Source organism: Myotis daubentonii, chromosome 1 (assembly GCF_963259705.1).
Source record: "Myotis daubentonii chromosome 1, mMyoDau2.1, whole genome shotgun sequence".
Classification (NCBI taxonomy): domain Eukaryota; kingdom Metazoa; phylum Chordata; class Mammalia; order Chiroptera; family Vespertilionidae; genus Myotis; species Myotis daubentonii.
The window spans coordinates 74,648,350-74,667,281 of NC_081840.1; the positions used below are offsets into that span (position 1 = coordinate 74,648,350).

The window sequence follows — 18,932 nt, forward strand, 5'->3', positions numbered from 1 at the left end:
GACAGCAATATATAATTTGGTCACTTAAAGCTACTTACTTCCTCATATTCATAGTGGGCATGCCTCTCAGGTTTTATGCATTTTGTTATTTCTCAACTGTCTCCTCGCAGTCAAAGCTTCTCCAGTGTAGTCACTCAGTAAACTATTAGTAAAAAATGTTTAGTAGAGGATGACTACACTGTAAATTCTAACAGTGATCTGGCAGAAATTTTAGGGGTGGTGTGAGTAAATTTATTTCCATGTTAACTTCCTTGTATGTTTTTTTCTTCACCAAATAGAGAAAAAACTAGTGCTATTTTAAAAACTCAGAAGAAAGGAGTTAGCAAAAGCAGCATTATTACCTCTGCAAGTGCTTCCTACTTTAGGACAGTGATCCTCAGAAGGACTATAGAATAGTCCATTTATCTTTCACTTCTCTTTACATAAAATATATCTGTTACCAACTTCCTCATGGCTGTCTTTACTTCCTTGTTTCGTAATGTGTAAATGATGGGGTTAAGTAAAGGGAATATCACAGTATGGAATACAGACACCACTTTATCTAGGGAAAAAGAGTCAAATGGGCGAGCATAAATGTAGATGGATGGCCCAAACATTAGCACTACAATGGTGATGTGGGAATAGCATGTGGATATGGCCCGGCTGGTACTCTCACCTGAGCTTGAATGTTTCTTGAGCATGGCCAGGAGGAAGGCATAGGATATCAGTAGAGCAATGAAACACACTACAGAGATCAGACCACTGCTAAAGATCATCACTAACTCCTCTGGGAAGGTGTTGGCACAGGCAATCCGGACAACCTGTGTGATGTCACAGAAGTAGCTGTCTAATTCATTGGGCCCACAGAAGGGAAGTCGAACAATAAGAATCACCTGTATTATAGAATGAACAAAGCCTCCCATCCAGGAAAGAGCAACCAGAATACAGCAGAGACGTCGATTCATGATGGTAGCATAGTGGAGTGGACGGCAGATAGCAGCATAGCGGTCAAAGGCCATTACTGTGAGCAGGAACATCTCTGAGGCCCCAACAAAGTGCAAGAAGAAGAGCTGCGCAATGCACCCTCCAAAGGAAATTATCTTCCTTTCCACAAAGAAATCTACGAGCATTTTAGGGGCTGTAATGGAGGAATACCAAATGTCAAGGAAGGCCAGATTAGCCAACAGAAAATACATGGGTGAGGTCAGATGGGGGTCAAGCCTGATGGTGCAAATAATAAGAATATTTCCTGGTAGAATGAACAAATAGAAGAATAGAAATATAGCAAATAGAACTAGTTGTACCTCCCGAGTCTGCGATAGACCAGTGAGAACAAATTCTGTCACCCGGGTATAATTTGCAGGTTCCATTTCTTCGCTTTTTTTCATAATATGGCTATGAAAAATAAAGAGATTATAATTATTAGAAATAGCATTAAACTAGAATTATATTACTGCCTTCAAAATCATTTGCTGTTTTCTGTCATTAAGAGATTACACTAGGACACATTTGTTTTATGTCTGATAAGCCAAGATATGCTACTTCTTCAATGAAGGACAAACCAACACATATATTTTCTACATGAACATGACCATGGCCTGAAATGCTATAAAATCCATAACAATTTTACCCTAGCCTGCATTTGTGATTTAATTCATGTCAGAACAAAACTTCACATATGACATTGAAAGCTCTACACCAAAATGTATATCTTCTGTGTCACTTCTTCTAAAGTTATTTATTTGTTTATTCAACAAATATTTAGGGAGTATCAATTATGTGCTAACTGCTAAGAATACAACAATGAACAAGGAAGACAGTTTCTGCCTCATTGAAGTTACATTTTAGAAATATAGACAGAAAATAAATTATTAAACAAACAATAAGTAAATGAATGAAATGTAAGTAAAATAAATAATTACCACTATTGAACAAGAGACAAGAAGGAAATGAAAAGGGAATTATGATAGAGGATAAACGATGGTGGCATGTTGTAGTGATGCTTGGTATTGGCATTTTTAGACAAGCTTCTCTGAATTGGTGATATTTCATCTAACTTTAAGGTAGGAGAGAAGCTTCCAAATCTTGGCTATTATAAATAACACTCCAATGAACATAGGGATGCATATATTATTTCAAATAAATGTTTCACATTTCTTTAGATATATTTCAAGAAGTGGAATAACTGTTCCATTATTTATTTATTTATTTACTTACTTTTTTTCTATAAAACTTTTATTTTTAAAATTAAATTTATTGGGGTAGCATTGGTTAATAAAATTATATAGATTTCAAGTATACAATTTTATATCACATCATCTGTATAATATATTGTGTACTTACCACCCCAAGTCAAGTCTCCTTCCATCACCATTTACTCCCCTTTTACTCTCATCTGCCTACCCCCAACCTCCTTCCCTAAGGAAACTCCATACTGTTTTCCACAGTAGCTACTAGCATAAATACAGACATAAAGATCAAAGGAACAGAATAGAGAGCCCAGAAAAAAAAAACATCCCTTTATGGTCAATTAATATTTGACAAAGGAGGCAAGAACATACAATGAGATAAAGACAGTCTATTCAATAAATGATGTTGGGAAAATTGGACAGATACATGCAAAAAAAATGAAACTAGACCACCTCCTTACAGAATACACAAGAATAAACAAAAAATGGATTAAAGACTTAAATGTAAGATTTGAAAACATAACTCTCCTAGAAGAAAACAAAGGCAGTAAAATCTTGGACATTCTTCATAGCAATATTTTTCTGATATATCTCCTAGGGCAGGGGAAACAAAAGAGAAAAATATACAAATGGGACTAAATTGAACTAAAAAGGTTTTATACAGTAAAGGAAACCATCAACAATATGAAAAGACAGCGCACTAAATGGCAGAACTTATTTACCAATAATACAACTGCTAAGGGGTTGATATCCAAAACACATAAAAAATTATGCAATTTAACACCAAAAACAAAAACAGAAAACAAAATAACAATCCAATTAAAAAGTGGGCAAATGGGTAGTGCGTCACCCGTGGCCTGGCGGCAGGTAACGTGGAGACGGAGGCGTCTGGAGCGCGGTGGGCCGCGGGGAAGACGCCGAGGCCAAGAGTAATAGAGATTGATGGAAGCAGAAACCAAAACTCTTCCCCTGGAGAACGCATCCATCCTGTCAGAGGGTTCCCTACAGGAAGGGCACCGGTTATGGATTGGCAATCAGGACCCCAAAATCACAGAATACCACCTCCTGAAGCTCCTCCAGAGTTTGGCACGGTAAAGCAGTTCGACTTCCTTTTCCACAAGTCAGGTGCTTGGAGGGACAGCCCAGAGGGTACTGTTTCATTAACTTTGAAACCAAACAGGAAGCAGAACAAGCCATCCAGTGTCTCCATGGCAAGCTGGCTCTGTCTAAGAAGCTGGTGGTGCGATGGGCCCATACTCAAGTCAAGAGGTATGGTCATAACAAGAATGATAAGATCCTTCCAATCAGCGCTGAGCCATCCTCTAGCACTGAGCCCACTCAATCTAACCTAAGCGTCACTGCAAAGATAAAAGCCATTGAAGCAAAGCTGAAAATGATGGCAGAAAATCCCAATGCCGAGTACCCAGCAGCGCCTGTTTATTCCTACTTTAAGCCACCAGATAAAAAAAGGACTACTCCTTATTCTAGAACAGCATGGAAATCTCGAAGATGATGGCTATGAATCACTGTAGCAGCAAAAGCAAGTTGGTCTCCACACCTGAAACCCTCTGCCTTTGTACTTTGTAGATGTGACTGGTACTCCCCAGGAGAGCATAATCCCATGTTAGAGTTTGGTAAAATGACATTTTTGGCTGTTCCTATGGATGTTTCTACCCTGAAGTATGTGTGGAATTGAGCATCATCCAGAATAAATAGGATTCTTTCCAAAATTTTGATTTGAACACTGGGAAAATAAAATAAAATAAAATAAATAAAATAAAATAAAATAATAAAATAAAATAAAATAAATAAAATATAATAAAATAAAATAAAAATAAAAATAAAAAATGGGCAAATGATCTAAATAGACATTTCTCCAAAAGGACTTACAAATGGTCAATAGACATACTGAGGCAGGATAGTAAGGAGGTAGAATGGGGAAACTGAGACAAAATAGTTTAGAAAGTCGAAACAATTTAACCAATTTACAACCAGCAAGGGAATCATAAGACCTTATCTTCCCCAACCAAGAACATTTGAGAACAAATAGCATATACCTCTCCTCCCTGACCAGAGAATAAACCACGCTGGCCAGGGAGATAGAGAACAGAGACCAAATTAATGTCATTTATCCAGCCACACCAAGGATGGATGAAGTCAGGGGAACAAATAACAAAAACCCAACTAGAGCCAGACAGACCCAAGATAAAAGTAAAGCACTGAAGCTGAGCAGAGGATAATCCCAAGCTTCCCTATACGGTCCTTTTGATGCATCAGCACATTGAAAATGAACCTGGAAAGCTGCTGGATATTCTGATGAAACCCTCCCCTAATATTCTCGCCTGCAGAAAGATAAAAACTCTCAAAACAAAGGATACCAGCATGGGTCCACTCTGGAGCATACCCATGCCTTTTCTCTGGCATGAAATTTTCCTTTCTTACTTCTAAACTCTAAGGTTTACCATGAAACTTGCAACCAGGAAAGCAGCAGGCAGCAACAGCTCAGCCTGGGCTTACCTCCTGAACCTGTCTCCAAGGACCCCCATTTTCTCTGACTTTCCAGTGAACTAAAAGCAGCCCCATTTTAGCTCGCTTCTGTCTGTGACTTTTACTTCCCAGTAGCCAACAGCAGCCCCACCTTGGATCACTTCTTTCCTATAACATTTCTAAAGAGCCAAAGCAAGGTACCACCTCGTCTCTCTCCTGTTACTTCTTCTACCCTAAGTCCTTCCTTTGTTGTACTACCCCTAGCTTTAATAAACTTAACTGTCAAAATCACCTGGACTTGTGTTGTGAAATCTCTCCTGCACAAAATCAAGAATCCACACACTACAGGTTGGCCTGAGGCAGGCCCGCTCCTGGTCCAGCCCACATCCAGTAAAAATATGAAATGATACTCAATGTCACTAATCATCAGTGAAACACAAATTGAAAACACAAGGAGATACCACCTCACACCTGCAGAATGCCTAGCATCAATAAATCAGCAAACAAGAAGTGTTGGCAAGGATGTGGAGAAAAGGGAACCCTTGTGAACTTTAGGTAGGAATGCAGACTGGTGTAGCAAAAGTTGGAAGTAACCCAAGCGCCCATCAGTAGGTGAGTGGATAAAAAAGTTGTGGTACATTTACACAATGGGATACTACTTAGCTATAAAAACAAACAAACAAACAAAAAAGGAAATCTTACCTTTTGAGACAGCATGGATGGACCTAGAAAGTCAAATAAGCCAGTCAGAGAAAGACATAAGACTCCTAGAAGAAAACAAAGGCTGTATTTACCATATAATTTCACTTATATGTGGAATTGAATGAATGAAATATATAAAGAAACTAAAAACAAATTCATAGATACAGAAAACAGACTGGCAGCTGTCAGAGGGGAGGGGAGTTGAGATGCTGGGTGAGACTCATTCATAAAGGAATTAAGAGGGGAAAAAAGAAGACAGACAACAGTATAGTGAGTACCAGAGGGAAAGGAGGTGGGGGAGATAGAAGAGGGTAAAGGGAAGATAAATGGTGATGGAAGGAGACTTGACTTTGGGTGGTGAACAAACAATACAATATACAGATGATGTGTTATAGAATTGTATATTTGAAACATATATAACTTATTAACCAATACTACTTCAATAATTTCAATGAAAATACATATTAAAATAATCAAGTTGGAGAGAAGCATTTTGGAAATAAAGAAGAGCAAATGCAAAGGCCTCATGGCAGGAAGGAGTTTCTAGGAACTGGAGGAGACCTGTGACTGATCTAAACACGAGGACAAAATAAAGAGATAGTCAAAGGCCCAGAAATGTAGTCTACAGTAAGAAACATGGATTTTAACAGCTTCCAATATATTTTAGGGGGGAAAAATCTAAAGAATAGCTTAAGATTTTCAATTTAGAAATGTCACTCTGGTTGCTACACAAATAAATTAAAGTGGGATTATGGTGGGGGGGGGGAGGGGGTGAGGGAATGATATGGTTTAAATTAAAGACATAGCAACAGCTATTTAGAGAAGTGAATTGTTTGTATAGAAAATATTTAGGAGATGCAATTGGCAGGATTAAATTTTGGTTATATGTTGCTATTGTCATACTACCAAAGTCAGCTAGCATTTGAGCACCATAAGTGCAAACTTTTAAGGAACTTATCTTTCTTTATATATTGTATCTAAAATGAGATTCACCCAGCACATTCCAAATTCTTAATAAAATTTGACTGAATCTTCCATAAATATTTAAGAATGCCCTGTCACACTCTAAGAAAAGCTTGGACTTATGCCAATAAAAGCCAGAGCAAGGAATTATGTTTTAAGGAGTTTCTTGGGGAGGTAAGCCATCCATGGACACTGAGTTAGGGCATTTCTTTCCAAGGCTTCCATTTAGAGAGGGATAGCTATTCCAAACCAGTGCTTATTCTTTTTTTAAAGCTTAAGTTTTATTTATGAGATTATATAGGTTTCAAGTGTACATTTCTATGATACATGATCTGTATATTGCTTTGTGTTCCCACCACCCAAAGTCAAATAATCTTCCTTCACCATATATTTAACCCCCTTTGCTCTTTACTATCAACCCTCCCACCCACTTCCCTCTAGTAACGCTCTGTATCTATGAGTGCTTACTCTTAAAGCATCTGTATCAGTTAGTCAAGAGGGTTTTAGTTCATCCTACATTCACCGATCTATGCCTCTTAAGTTTCTGGATGCAAGCCTACTCCTCTCTCTCTCTTTTTTGCTGTTTTTTTTTTTTAATTAAAAATTGTATGTATTTCAGATGTATAGCACACTAATCCGATATATATACATAATGCAATGAGTACTACCTAATGAGTACAAGCTAATTAACATCTTTTCATATAGTTCCCACTTTTTTCTGTGATGAAAACATCTGAAATCCATTCTCATGGCAAATTTTCAGTATTTAATTATGGTATTATTATCTTAGTCATAATTCTGTACATTAGATCTCATCATACATAACTGCAATTTGTACCTTGTGACCAACATACCCTTAATTCCCTTACCTCTCCACCATCCAGTAAACACCATTCTAGTCTTAAATGTATAAAAATATGAGACTGATGACAGCTAGATAGATAGATGATAGATAGATAGATAGATGATAGATAGATAGATAGATAGATAGATAGATAGATAGATAGATGATAGATATAGATGATAGATAGATAGATGATGATGATGATGATGATGATGATGATGATAGATGATAGATAGATAGATAGATAGATAGATAGATAGATAGATGATAGATAGATAGATAGATAGATAGATAGATAGATAGATAGATAGATAATAGAAGATCCTACCTTTTGAAACAACCTGTTTGAACCTGGTATTATGCTAAGTGAAATAATCCAGACACTGGATGATTTCACTTACATGTGGAATCTTTAAAAGCCTGGTCCTCTTTTCACAACATCTAGTGAATTTCCATTCTGTACTTAATCTGCAGGGATATAGTATCTAGAGGATGACTATGGAGATAACTAGGATTACAGAGGCCATTCCCATAGGTGAATGAACTATGAACTCTCCTCAAGGGAACAAAAGCTTTGGTGGAAAAACAAGAATCTGTGTAGAGATTCTTCCGTACTAACAAGGCGATGTTCATCCATGCATCTAGTCAAGCTCTTGGTAATAACATGGAGAATAGTTACCTTGCTAATTCGAGAAATTTAGGGAGGCTATCACATAGATCCTGAACTAGTAAAAGATTAAATGACTCCAGAGATACTGGGTTACATTCATGCAAGAAGCTTATTTAAAAAAAATAGCTATCATTTGTAACCATTGTTCCCTTTTTTTTCTTAGATGATGTGACTGGAGAAGCCCATATTTCCCTGAGAAAAAGGCATTAATCCTAACCCCTCTAGAAAATCCCAAAATACCTCATAACTAAAAGAAATGCTTTTAGAAATTACTTCAATAACTTCACGTAGAAGAATTAAGCTGAAACTGGAAAAGCAGGAAAATGGAAGAAAAGAAAAATGTTGTATTGATGAAGGGAAAGAATGCTATATATAAAAAAAGAAGTTATTAGTCCTGTATTTCTTCTGAAGATGAAAACAGCCCATCTTTATGGGTTACATTGCCATTTTGTTATTTAAATAAAAAGGAAAAAATAGTTTTATAAAATAAAAAGGAAACTGTTTATAAATATATTCAAGTGATGATTTATTGAAAACCCTTTCCCAGAGAAGATACTTAGTCTTTGAAACCTGCTGATCATGGGAATATGGTGAAGGCAGTAGAGCTTTAGCTCACCTGAGCTGTGGCAAGGAGCAAAGGAAACACAGAAATTCGGAGTGAGGCCTGGCGAGGGAGGGAGTGTGAAGGTAAGTACAAAGGGAAGGCACTAAATTTTTAGAAAATAAAGATATGTGAAGTTTTACTTTTTTAGAGAGTATTCTACTTCTGTAAGATCCATATTAGGGAAAATCATTCAAAAATCTATATATATAAAAGCCTAAGTGACCATTTGACTGGTTTGTGCACTGGTGGCCTCCCTCGGCCTGGCCTGCGGGGATTGGGCCAAAACCAGCAGTCCAACATCCCCCAAGGGGTCCTGGATAGCTCCTGGCAAACTAGGATACTTAATATGCATTTATTGAATGAATGAATGAATGAATGAATGAATGAATAATAAAACAGATTTTCAAGTAAATAAATACATTAATTGATGACTTAGTAGAACAAATTGTCAAATCCTTCCAAATATAATTGTTTTATATTTTATTTGGTGTTTTCTGATGCTGCTTCATTATTTCTAATCTTGTTTCCTGGAACCTCTTTTTAAAATACCTATTCTATTCATATTAATTTCAAACAAGAGACTCTTTGCTTTTAAGTCTCTTTTTTTCTTATTTACTTCCAAAGTAATTGTTACTACCAACTCTAATCACTTCAAAATGAAACATCTCATGCCCTATCTCCCCCATCTTCTTCACAGTGGGCATCTTGAAAAACCATCATAAGTTTGTTTTTTCCTGATTTCATTTCAGGAGTGACAGGATTGAAATGTGTGGAAAATTATTTTAATTATTTGGCACTCTGAAGACTCATAAACCAGAACAACCTTCTCTGTTTGAGATTGTTTAAGAATGGTTTATACTGTAAGTATGAGATGACCAAGGTGTCTTCTCAATGCTGTTTTCAGACTTGAGTTTATATAGGTTCGTTGTAGGGATCAAGCAAGAAAAGAAAGTTTGTTAATTAGCTCTATGTTTAAGATCTGCTTATTCAATCTCTAGGTCAGTGGTTCTCAACCTTCCTAATGCCACGACCCTTTAATATAGTTCCTCATGTTGTGGTGATCCCCAACCATAAAATTATTTTCATTGCTACTTCATAACTGTAATTTTGCTACTGTTATGAATCGTAATGTAAATATCTGATATGCAGGATGTATTTTCATTGTTACAAATTGAATATAATTAAATCATAGTGATTAATCACAAAAACAATATGTAATTATATATGTGTTTTCCGATGGTCTTAGGCGACCGCCAAAGGGGTCGTGACCCACAGTTGAGAACCGCTGCTCTACGTTTTTCTAACACCTTTCCTTACTGAAGGTTTTCTGACTTCTTAACACTATTCCATGAGTATTTTATATAGTTATTCCAATCGTTATATTCATCACATTGTCCCCAAAATAGAGTGGTTGATGTAAATATCATTATACCATTCTTTCACCTACCAATTATTGTTGCTAGTCTTGGTGCAGTCAGGAACAACAGAGGAGGTGGAAGATGCCTTTTACCCCATCCACACAGAAAGGTTTGTCTTCCATATTGATATATATCAGTTTCTTCTCTGATGTAACAATGAGTTAACTAGCACCATGGATTGTGACTAGGAAAATCATTTCTCAGGAGGCCAGGTCTACCCAGCCAGGAATCAAAACCCTGAGGGAATAATTTAAAAGTTGATGTGTGCTTCATCCAAGGACCATAGAAACACAACATTTGAATTTCCCAGAACAAGGTAAATGGCTAATTTCCTTGGATGAGGAGAGGAAAATATGATATGAAATATGCCCTCTACCATATGATGTGTATTTCCCATTCTACTGTCCCATAGGACTGTATTGCTTAAAGATGTTGTATACTTAGGAAAATGGAAATCTTTTCAAATCTAGTATAAATAATACATAAATTGCTTGAACAGTTTATACATGGTAGTAATAAAGGCCTTAAGTAATAACGCGTTATTTCTTTTATCCAATGTCTTCTACATGTGCTTACTCAATATTTACTACATGTCAGACACAGTACGAGGCAAGGCATATAATAATGAACAAGAAACAGTCCTTATTTCCCTAAATCAACCTATAATTAACTCTCCCACCTATGAATTTACAAATTCTTGACTGTATCCCTCATCTAGAAATATTCTATGAGGAATAAAATTAGGTTCTAGCTCAATTTCCTATCAATATGATCTCCACCTCAAATCTTTCAGAAATGTATCCTCCTAAAGTTATCTCCAAATTATACTCTCAATGACCATACTTGATGTTTATAAAATGAGGATGAGAATTACCTTGTGATTTTAAAAAATTGTATTCTCAGTGATCCATTAAAGTCTATCAGGTATTTTCCCATAAACTTCTGATGCCTTGTGAGATGGAAAGAAAAAGTCAGAGAGAGCTTAAATGTAATTTGTTTTGAATGACCTAAACAGGACAAATCTGAACAAATGTGTATTTTTAGAGAACTTGGTTGAACAAAATATTTTCAAAGTTTAGCTTATATTCAATTTTTTTAAATTAAATCTTTATTGTTCAGATTATTACAGTTGTTTCTCTTTTTTCCCCCCATAGCTCCCCTCCACCCGGTTCCCACCCACCCTCTGCCCTAACCACCACACCCCCACTGTCCTCATCCATAGGTGTATGATTTTTGTCCAGTTTCTTCCTGCACCCCCCACACCCCTTTCCCCCTGAGAATTGTCAGTCCACTCCCTTTCTATGCTCCTGATTCTATTATATTCACCAGTTTATTCTGTTCATCAGATTTTTTATTCACTTGATTTTTAGATTCACTTGTTGATAGATATGTACTTGTTTTTCATAATTTTTACCTTTACTTTTTTCTTCTTCCTCCTCTTCTTAAAGAATACCTTTCAGCATTTTATATAATACTGCTTTGGTGGTGATGAACTCCTTTAGCTTTTTTTCATCTGTGAAGCTCTTTATCTGACCTTCAATTCTGAATGATAGCTTTGCTGGATAAAGTAATCTTGGTTGTAGGTTCTTGCTATTCATCACTTTGAATATTTTTTGCCACTCCCTTCTGGCCTGCATAGTTTCTGTTGAGAAATTAGCTGACAATCTTATGGGTACTCCCTTGTAACTAACTAACTGTTTTTCTCTTGCTGCTTTTAAGATTCTCTCTTTGTCTTTTGCTCTTGGCATTTTAATTATAATGTGTCTTGGTGTGGTTCTCTTTGGATTCCTTTTGTTTGGGGTTCTCTGTGCTTCCTGGACTTGTAAATCTATGTCTTTCACCAGGTAGGGGAAGTTTTCTGTCATTATTTCTCCAAATAGATTTTCAATATCTTGCTCTCTCTCTTCTTCTGGCACCCCTATAATTCGGATGTTGGTACGCTTGAAGTTGTCCCAAAGACTCCTTACACTATCTTCATATTTTCGGATTCATTTTTCTTTTTGCTTTTCGGGTTGGGTGTTTTTTACTTCTTCATATTTCAAATCTTTGACTTGATTCTTGCGATCTTCTAGTCTGCTGTTGGATCTCTGTATAATATTCTTTATTTCAGTCAGTGTATGCTTAATTTCTAGTTGGTCCTTCTTCATATCCTCAAGGGTCTCACTAGATTTATTGAGGATCTCTCTAATTTTATCAGCGGTTTCTAGAAAATTCTTGAAAAACCTTATAACCTTGGTTTTGAACTCTATATCCAGTAGTTTGATTTCCTCCATTTCTGTCATTTGTGACCTGTTTCTTTGTCTCCGCATTTTGGCTGCTTTCCTGTGTTGATAGGGTGCTTTCTGTGCTAGGTATTCTATATGGCCCAGTAGCTTAGCCTCCCCAATTACCTGAGGTGGACACTCTTGGTGCACCCCTTTGTGGTCTGTGTGCACAGTCTTGTTGTAGTTAAGCCTTGATTGTTCTAGGTATCACTGGGAGGAATTGACCTCCAGGCCAATTGGCTGTGAGAATCATCTATGTCTATGGTAGGAGAACTCCTGTGCTGGAGATACCCTTATGGGGCAAGACTTGCTTCAGTGGGGCTTTGGTGCTCACTGAGTCTGCCCCCTGAGTGTGTTCCTTATGGATCTGAGGAGGTGTAATCTGGATGGTCCCACTCTGACCACTGGGTACACTGGCACTTGGATCTCTAAGGAAGTGCTAATTTAGCCTCTGCCTGAGGTTACCCAGCAGGAGCTATGGAGAGATCTGCAGATTCCTCTTCTTTGTTTGGAATTTGGAGGTGCCCAGATGAGGCCCAACTGTGAAGCAATGCAAGCTGCTGTGGGGCCTTGGGCCTTCTTTTGGATGTTCTGGGTCTCTCTGACCTAGCTGCAGTTTGTTAGGTAATTTTAGATTGCAAAGGGCCAGGTCATTCATATGCAAAAGCCTCTGTGCAGAGCTTGGGTGGGGCAGGGTCTCAGGGAATTAACAGGGCAGATCAAACAGCTATGGCTGATCCTCAGTCCTTCCCTAAGAGGCCCAGGGTCACAGTGTCCCCTGGTAATCACTGCAAGCACCTCTGAGAGAAAGCCACTCTCAAGTTCCACCTGCCACCAGACAGTCCAGTTTCTCCCCGTATGAGTCTGGGCCCCCAGAGATTCGCCCAGAACTGGAGTTCAGAGCAGTCGGGAGCTTGTGACTCCCTCCCGATTGAAAAAGACAACTGCGTCCTCAGTTGCCAGCCCTTTCCGAGCACGCCTCTGTACCTATGCACTTTACTTCCACACCTCCTCTGAGTCTCAGTGTACTTTCCTCTTTCCTTCTAGTTGTAGAATTTTCACTCAGCCAGCCTTTCTGAGGTTCTGGATGATGTCCATTTTGTCTTTTACTTGTATTTTTGAAGTGGTTGTGCGAGGCAGCAATTTCAGGTGTTTACTTATGTCGCCATCTTAGTTTCTCTGCTTATATTCAATTTTAATGGTTGAAAACTTCAATTAAGTTTTCTTCAACTTCTTATTAAATGCACATAAAGATACACAAACAATGAAAGTGTGAGATTATCTATAAATCTACCAGATTATCACAAAAGTAGAAAATTCTGAGTTTCTTTCCAACTGATTTTTCAATTAGAAGGCTTTCTAACTCAATTTCCTTGGGCAAGTTTCTACCTCTTGGAAAAACATTTTTCTTATTTGTAAACTCAGATGCTAAGAGCATATAAAATTATGAAATAAAATTAAGAAAACATATGTCACATGCCCAGAACAGAATCTAGCACATATTAATGCCATAAATTATAATCTTGATAATGAAAAAAATGAAAGTGTGATTAAGACTAATAAATAATGTATTCCAAGTTCTAGTGAGAATAAGTGTTAACCCATACTAATAATAGCCTAAGTGGTCATCACGCCCTCACACATCACACCATAATGTTGTCATAAGATGACCATCACAAGATGGCCACATGCACAGCAGAGGTGGGGCCAGGTGGAGGAGGTGGGTCATGGCAGGGGAGGGCAGTTGTGGGTGATCAGGCCAGCAGGGGAAGGCAGTTTTGGGTGATCAGGACTGCAGGGGAGGGCAGTTGTGAGCGATCAGACCAGAAAGGAAGGGCAGTTGGGGGAGATCAGGCTGGCAGGGGAGCAGTTAGGTGTCAATCAGCTGGCAGGGGAGCAGTTAGGTGTCAATCAGCTGGCAGGCAGGCAAGCAGTTAAGAGCCAGTGGTCCCGGATTATGAGAGGAATGCCCCACTGCCCACAGGGATCAGGCCTACCTAAACCGGCAGTCAGCAGTCCCACTCTCTAACCATTTGACCACCTTTATCTTTTTGCCTGCATCTAACTTCTGTCTTGTTTTCTTTGTTCTTATGAGTCTAAACTTTCCCCCCTTTTATTTTTGTTTGTATTATTATTACTATTATCATTGTTATTTTGTTTGGCTCTTAGGAATAAAAACAAAAACTAAAGGGGTGGGGATAGTCAAATATATGGTAACAGAAGATGTGACTTTGGGTGGTGAACATGCAATGAAATATATAGAGGGTGTATCATAGAATCACACACTTGCAGCCTATAAAATTTAATTAACCAATGTCACCCCAATAAATATAATTTAAAAAATAAATACAGTGAGATAAGTGAGGGGAATATGGGCAAAAAAATAAGTATTTATTTGCACTGGCCAGTTTTCTCAATGGTTAGAGAGTGGGACTGCTGACTGAAAGGTCGCAGGAATCCAATTAGCAGTCAAGGGCACATACCTATGTTTCAGGTTGGATTCTCTATCCGGGTTGGGGTGTATTGGGAGGCAATTAATCTCATGTGTCTTTCTCATGTGGATGTAATGTTGTTGTTGTTTTTCTCTCTCTGCCCCTCCCCCCTTCTACTCCATAAAAAAAATCAATGGGGAAAAATATCCTTAAGTGAAAATTTTTTAAAAATGTATTTATAAAGAAGATAGAATGTTCATTTTTTGTAGAGGAAAGGCAATATGAAAAATAACTATAGGGAAATGCAACAAAGTGGTGATCATGTATGGAAAGGCTGAAGGTGCAGATTATTCATTTTAAAGAGTTTTCAAAAGTCCCACTCACCAGCTACTATTAACATCATATTTTCCACCCCATAGCTGCAAAGGGGATACTGGTAAATGCAATATTTTAGTGGGGTCACCATGAATAATATTAAGTCTCTGTTACTAAGGGAAAAAAAGGAACAATGAGTATTGTGTAACAACCAGCAGACTCTGTCACAAGTATCTGCTGTGCATTCAGTACTATGTCATTTGGGGGGAATATCAAAGAAGATACATTATTTATACTCTCATTATATGGAAGTGACATTTAAAAAAACATTTAAACAATAAACACAAAAAATAAGTACGTAATACCATTTTATAAAATATATACAGAATGCTTAAGAAGTACAAAAAATAAATTTTAGATTAAAAAATCAGGGCACAATTCTTGAAGGATATGAGTAATGAAATAATATCTAGAAACTTCCTCAGGACAAAAATGTCTGTTCTGAAAAATTGAGAACATCCAGATGTTTTCCAACTTTACTAAGAACACAAGAAAAAAATGTGCTTAATCCATTTTGTCTTTTAATTTTAATGATATATGTAATTATTCTATTCTAATAAAAATGATCAGTAAATATTTTAAAGAAAATATTTTAACTAAAAATTTATAATAAAAATATATCTCCTTGACTTAGTAATTTTAGTAGTTCAAATGTCAATTCTTTTTAGTTCTCATAGTCTTTTCCATGTATTGAAAAATATAAAATAAGATTACTTTTAATAAAAATAATATGATTCTGGGATGATATAGAGTATTTGAATTCTCCAATAGGTTCTTTTTAAAAATGCTCAAGACCAAAATATGTAAAATGCTCCTTTCTTCACTTCCCGCTCATACAGAAACCATCCACTGTGCAGTTTGTCAGTTCATATTAACCTCTTCCATGCCTGCAATGTATACTTCTATGTCTGCATGTTCTGCATTTGTTATATTGTATTATAATTCTCTCTTTATGAATCTATGTCCTCTACTATATTATAGGATATTTCTGGAGGAAGACAAGAGAAGAAAGAGACGTGGCAGTGAGAGAGGATAGACAAGTTGGACTTTTGATTTTAGGAGAAATTATTAGATTCCTCAGAGATATATTTCTCATGTATCCTCATTCTAAATCATTAAATGATAGCTTAAGAGAGCTTGATTTGAATTGAAGGGACTAAATGAAATACCAAGTAGGAGTGTTTACTCTCCCACTCTAGAAGTAAGAGAGGCTAAACCTTGCCAATATGAAAAGATTTAAGGTTAAACCCACCTAAATACCCCCACCCCCGTGTCTGTGTCCATTGGTTAGGCTTATATGCATGTATACAAGTCCTTCGGTTGATCTCTCCCCCTTACCCCCACCCTCCCCTACCGTCCCTCTGAGGTGTGACGGATCTGTTTTCGTTCATCAGTTTATTAGGGCATGAGTGGGGGGGGGGGCTAATGGGGGGATAAGGACACATATGTAATACCTTAATCAATAATGGAAAAATAAACCCACCTAAATGCAGAGAAATGAAATATTTCCTGTTAAATTAAAAGTATGAGATAATTGGGGGAACCAAGATGGCGGCATAGGTTAACGCCGGAGTTTGCTGCTTTGAACAACTACTTCAAAAGTGAAACCAAAAAACGGAAGGGACATCACCCAGAACCACAGGGGCGCTGGCTGAGTGGAAGTCCTACAACTAGGAGGAAAGAGAAACGCATACGGACACTCAGAGGAGGCGCAGTGCTGAAGTCAAATTCTGAGGTGCGGAGTGCGCGGAGCGGGCTGGCGGCGGAGGGCGCGGTTGTTGTTTTCAATCGGGAGGGAGTCGCAGACTCTGAGCTCCAGATCCGGGCGAGTCTTTAGGGACCCAGACTCAGGCGGAAGAAGCGGGACTGTCTGGCTTCGGTCAGAGCGAGTGCAGCTTTCTCTCCGAGCTTTGCAGCGGGTGCTGGGACTCAGAGAGGCAGAGCCCCTTGGGACAGGACTGAGAGCCGCCATAACTGCTCTCTCCGGCCCACCCTGTTGATCCTGTTCGACCCGCCCTGCCCAAGCCCTGCACAGAGGCATTTGCCGGATAGCCTCAGGCAAAGGCTAGATTAGCACCTCCCTAGAGGACAGAAGTTCTCTCACCGCTGACACAGCTGAATCTCATAGCCACTTGGCCTGGAGGTCAAACCCTCCCTGGAATTAGCTACAGCAATCAAGATTTATCTATAAGACTGCGAACAAAGACCACTAGGGGGTGCACCAAGGAAGCATAACAAAATGCGGAGACAAAGAAACAGGACAAAATTGTCAATGGAAGAAATAGAGTTCAGAACCACACTTTTAAGGTCTCTCAAGAACTGTTTAGAAGCTGCCGATAAACTTAATGAGCTCTACACGAAAACTAATAAGGCCCTCGATCTTATATTGGGGAACCAACTAGAAATTAAGCACACACGTACTGAAATAACGAATATTATACAGACGCCCGACAGCAGACCAGAGGAGCGCAAGAATCAAGTCAATGATTTGAAATGCGAGGAAGCAAAAAACATCCAACCGGAAAAGCAAAATGAAAAAAGAATCCAAAAATGCGAGGATAGTGTAAGGAGCCTCTGGGACAGCTTCAAGCGTACCAACATCAGAATTATAGGGGTGCCAGAAGATGAGAGAGAGCAAGATATTGAAAACCTATTTGAAGAAATAATGACAGAAAACTTCCCCCACCTGGTGAAAGAAATAGACTTACAGGTCCAAGAAGCGCGGAGAACCCCAAACAAAAGGAATCCAAAGAGGACCACACCAAGACACATCATAATTAAAATGCCAAGAGCAAAAGATAAAGAGAGAATCTTAAAAACAGCAAGAGAAAGAAACTCAGTTACCTACAAGGGAATACCCATACGACTGTCAGCTGATTTCTCAACAGAAACTTTGCAGGCCAGAAGGGAGTGGCAAGAAATATTCAAAGTGATGAATACCAAGAACCTACAACCAAGATTACTTTATCCAGCAAAGCTATCATTCAGAATGTAAGGTCAGATAAAGAGCTTCACAGATAAGGAAAAGCTAAAGGAGTTCATCACCACCAAACCAGGATTATATGAAATGCTGAAAGGTATCCTTTAAGAAGAGGAAGAGGAAGAAAAAGGTAAAGATACAAATTATGAACAACAAATATGCATCTATCAACAAGTGAATCTAAGAATCAAGTGAATAAATAATCTGATGAACAGAATAAACTGTTGATTATAATAGAATCAGGGACATAGAAAGGGAATGGACTGACTATTCTTTGGGGGGAAAGGGGTGTGGGAGATGTGGGAAGAGACTGGACAAAAATCGTGCACCTATGGATGAGGACAGTGGGTGGGGGAGTGAGGGCGGAGGGTAGGGCGGGAACTGGGAGGAGGGGAGTTATGGGGGGGGAAAAAAAAGGAACAAATGTAATAATATGAACAATAAAGATTTAATTAAAAAAGAAAAAAAATCTTAAATAAAAAATATAAAAAAAAAAAAGTATGAGATAATTGAATTTTAGAGACAATTCCTTAAAATTATTAATGTTAGGCATGATTGAATGTATCAGCTAGTTCTCTGATTTGCAGTTCTGACAGTCTACCCATGCTGCTTTTCTCTCAAGGAGAACTTGCGACTCCATAGCCGTCTCACGGCATTCTTTACATCCTTATTCCTCAGAGTATAGATGAGTGGGTTTAGCATTGGGGTGATGGTTGTGTAAAACCAGAGACAGCCTTGTCCAGTGGGAAAGTAGTAGATGGACGAAGATAGATAAAGATACAAGGGACAAAGAAGAAAGTTACCACAGTAAAATGAGACCACACAGGTAGAGAGAGCCTTGCGCCGGCTTTCTGCAGACCGCTTCGAAGACTCAATAGAATGACTGTGTAGGAAGCTAGTAGAATGAGAAACACCCCAGGGAAATGGGACCGCTGTTGGCAACCACCAACATATTTACCAGGGTTGTGTCAGCACAGGCAAGTTTTAGAACTGGGTGGACATCACAAAAGTAGTGGTCAATGACG

General features: G+C 38.2%; 1 protein-coding gene and 2 pseudogenes across 1 annotated transcript; 1 reads left to right on the plus strand and 2 right to left on the minus strand.

The window, feature by feature from the left end:
- Window positions 1-408: 408 nt before the first annotated feature.
- On the minus strand, window positions 409-1,349 carry LOC132221893 (olfactory receptor 4M1-like). The gene is given in 2 exon segments (XM_059676542.1): window positions 409-434; window positions 437-1,349. Coding segments are annotated over 2 exon segments (939 nt in total).
- A 1,758-nt stretch (window positions 1,350-3,107) lies between these two features.
- On the plus strand, window positions 3,108-3,912 carry LOC132221945 (probable RNA-binding protein 18; annotated as a pseudogene).
- A 14,592-nt stretch (window positions 3,913-18,504) lies between these two features.
- The window catches only part of LOC132226981 (olfactory receptor 4S2-like), an 868-nt pseudogene continuing 440 nt past the window's right edge, over window positions 18,505-18,932 (minus strand).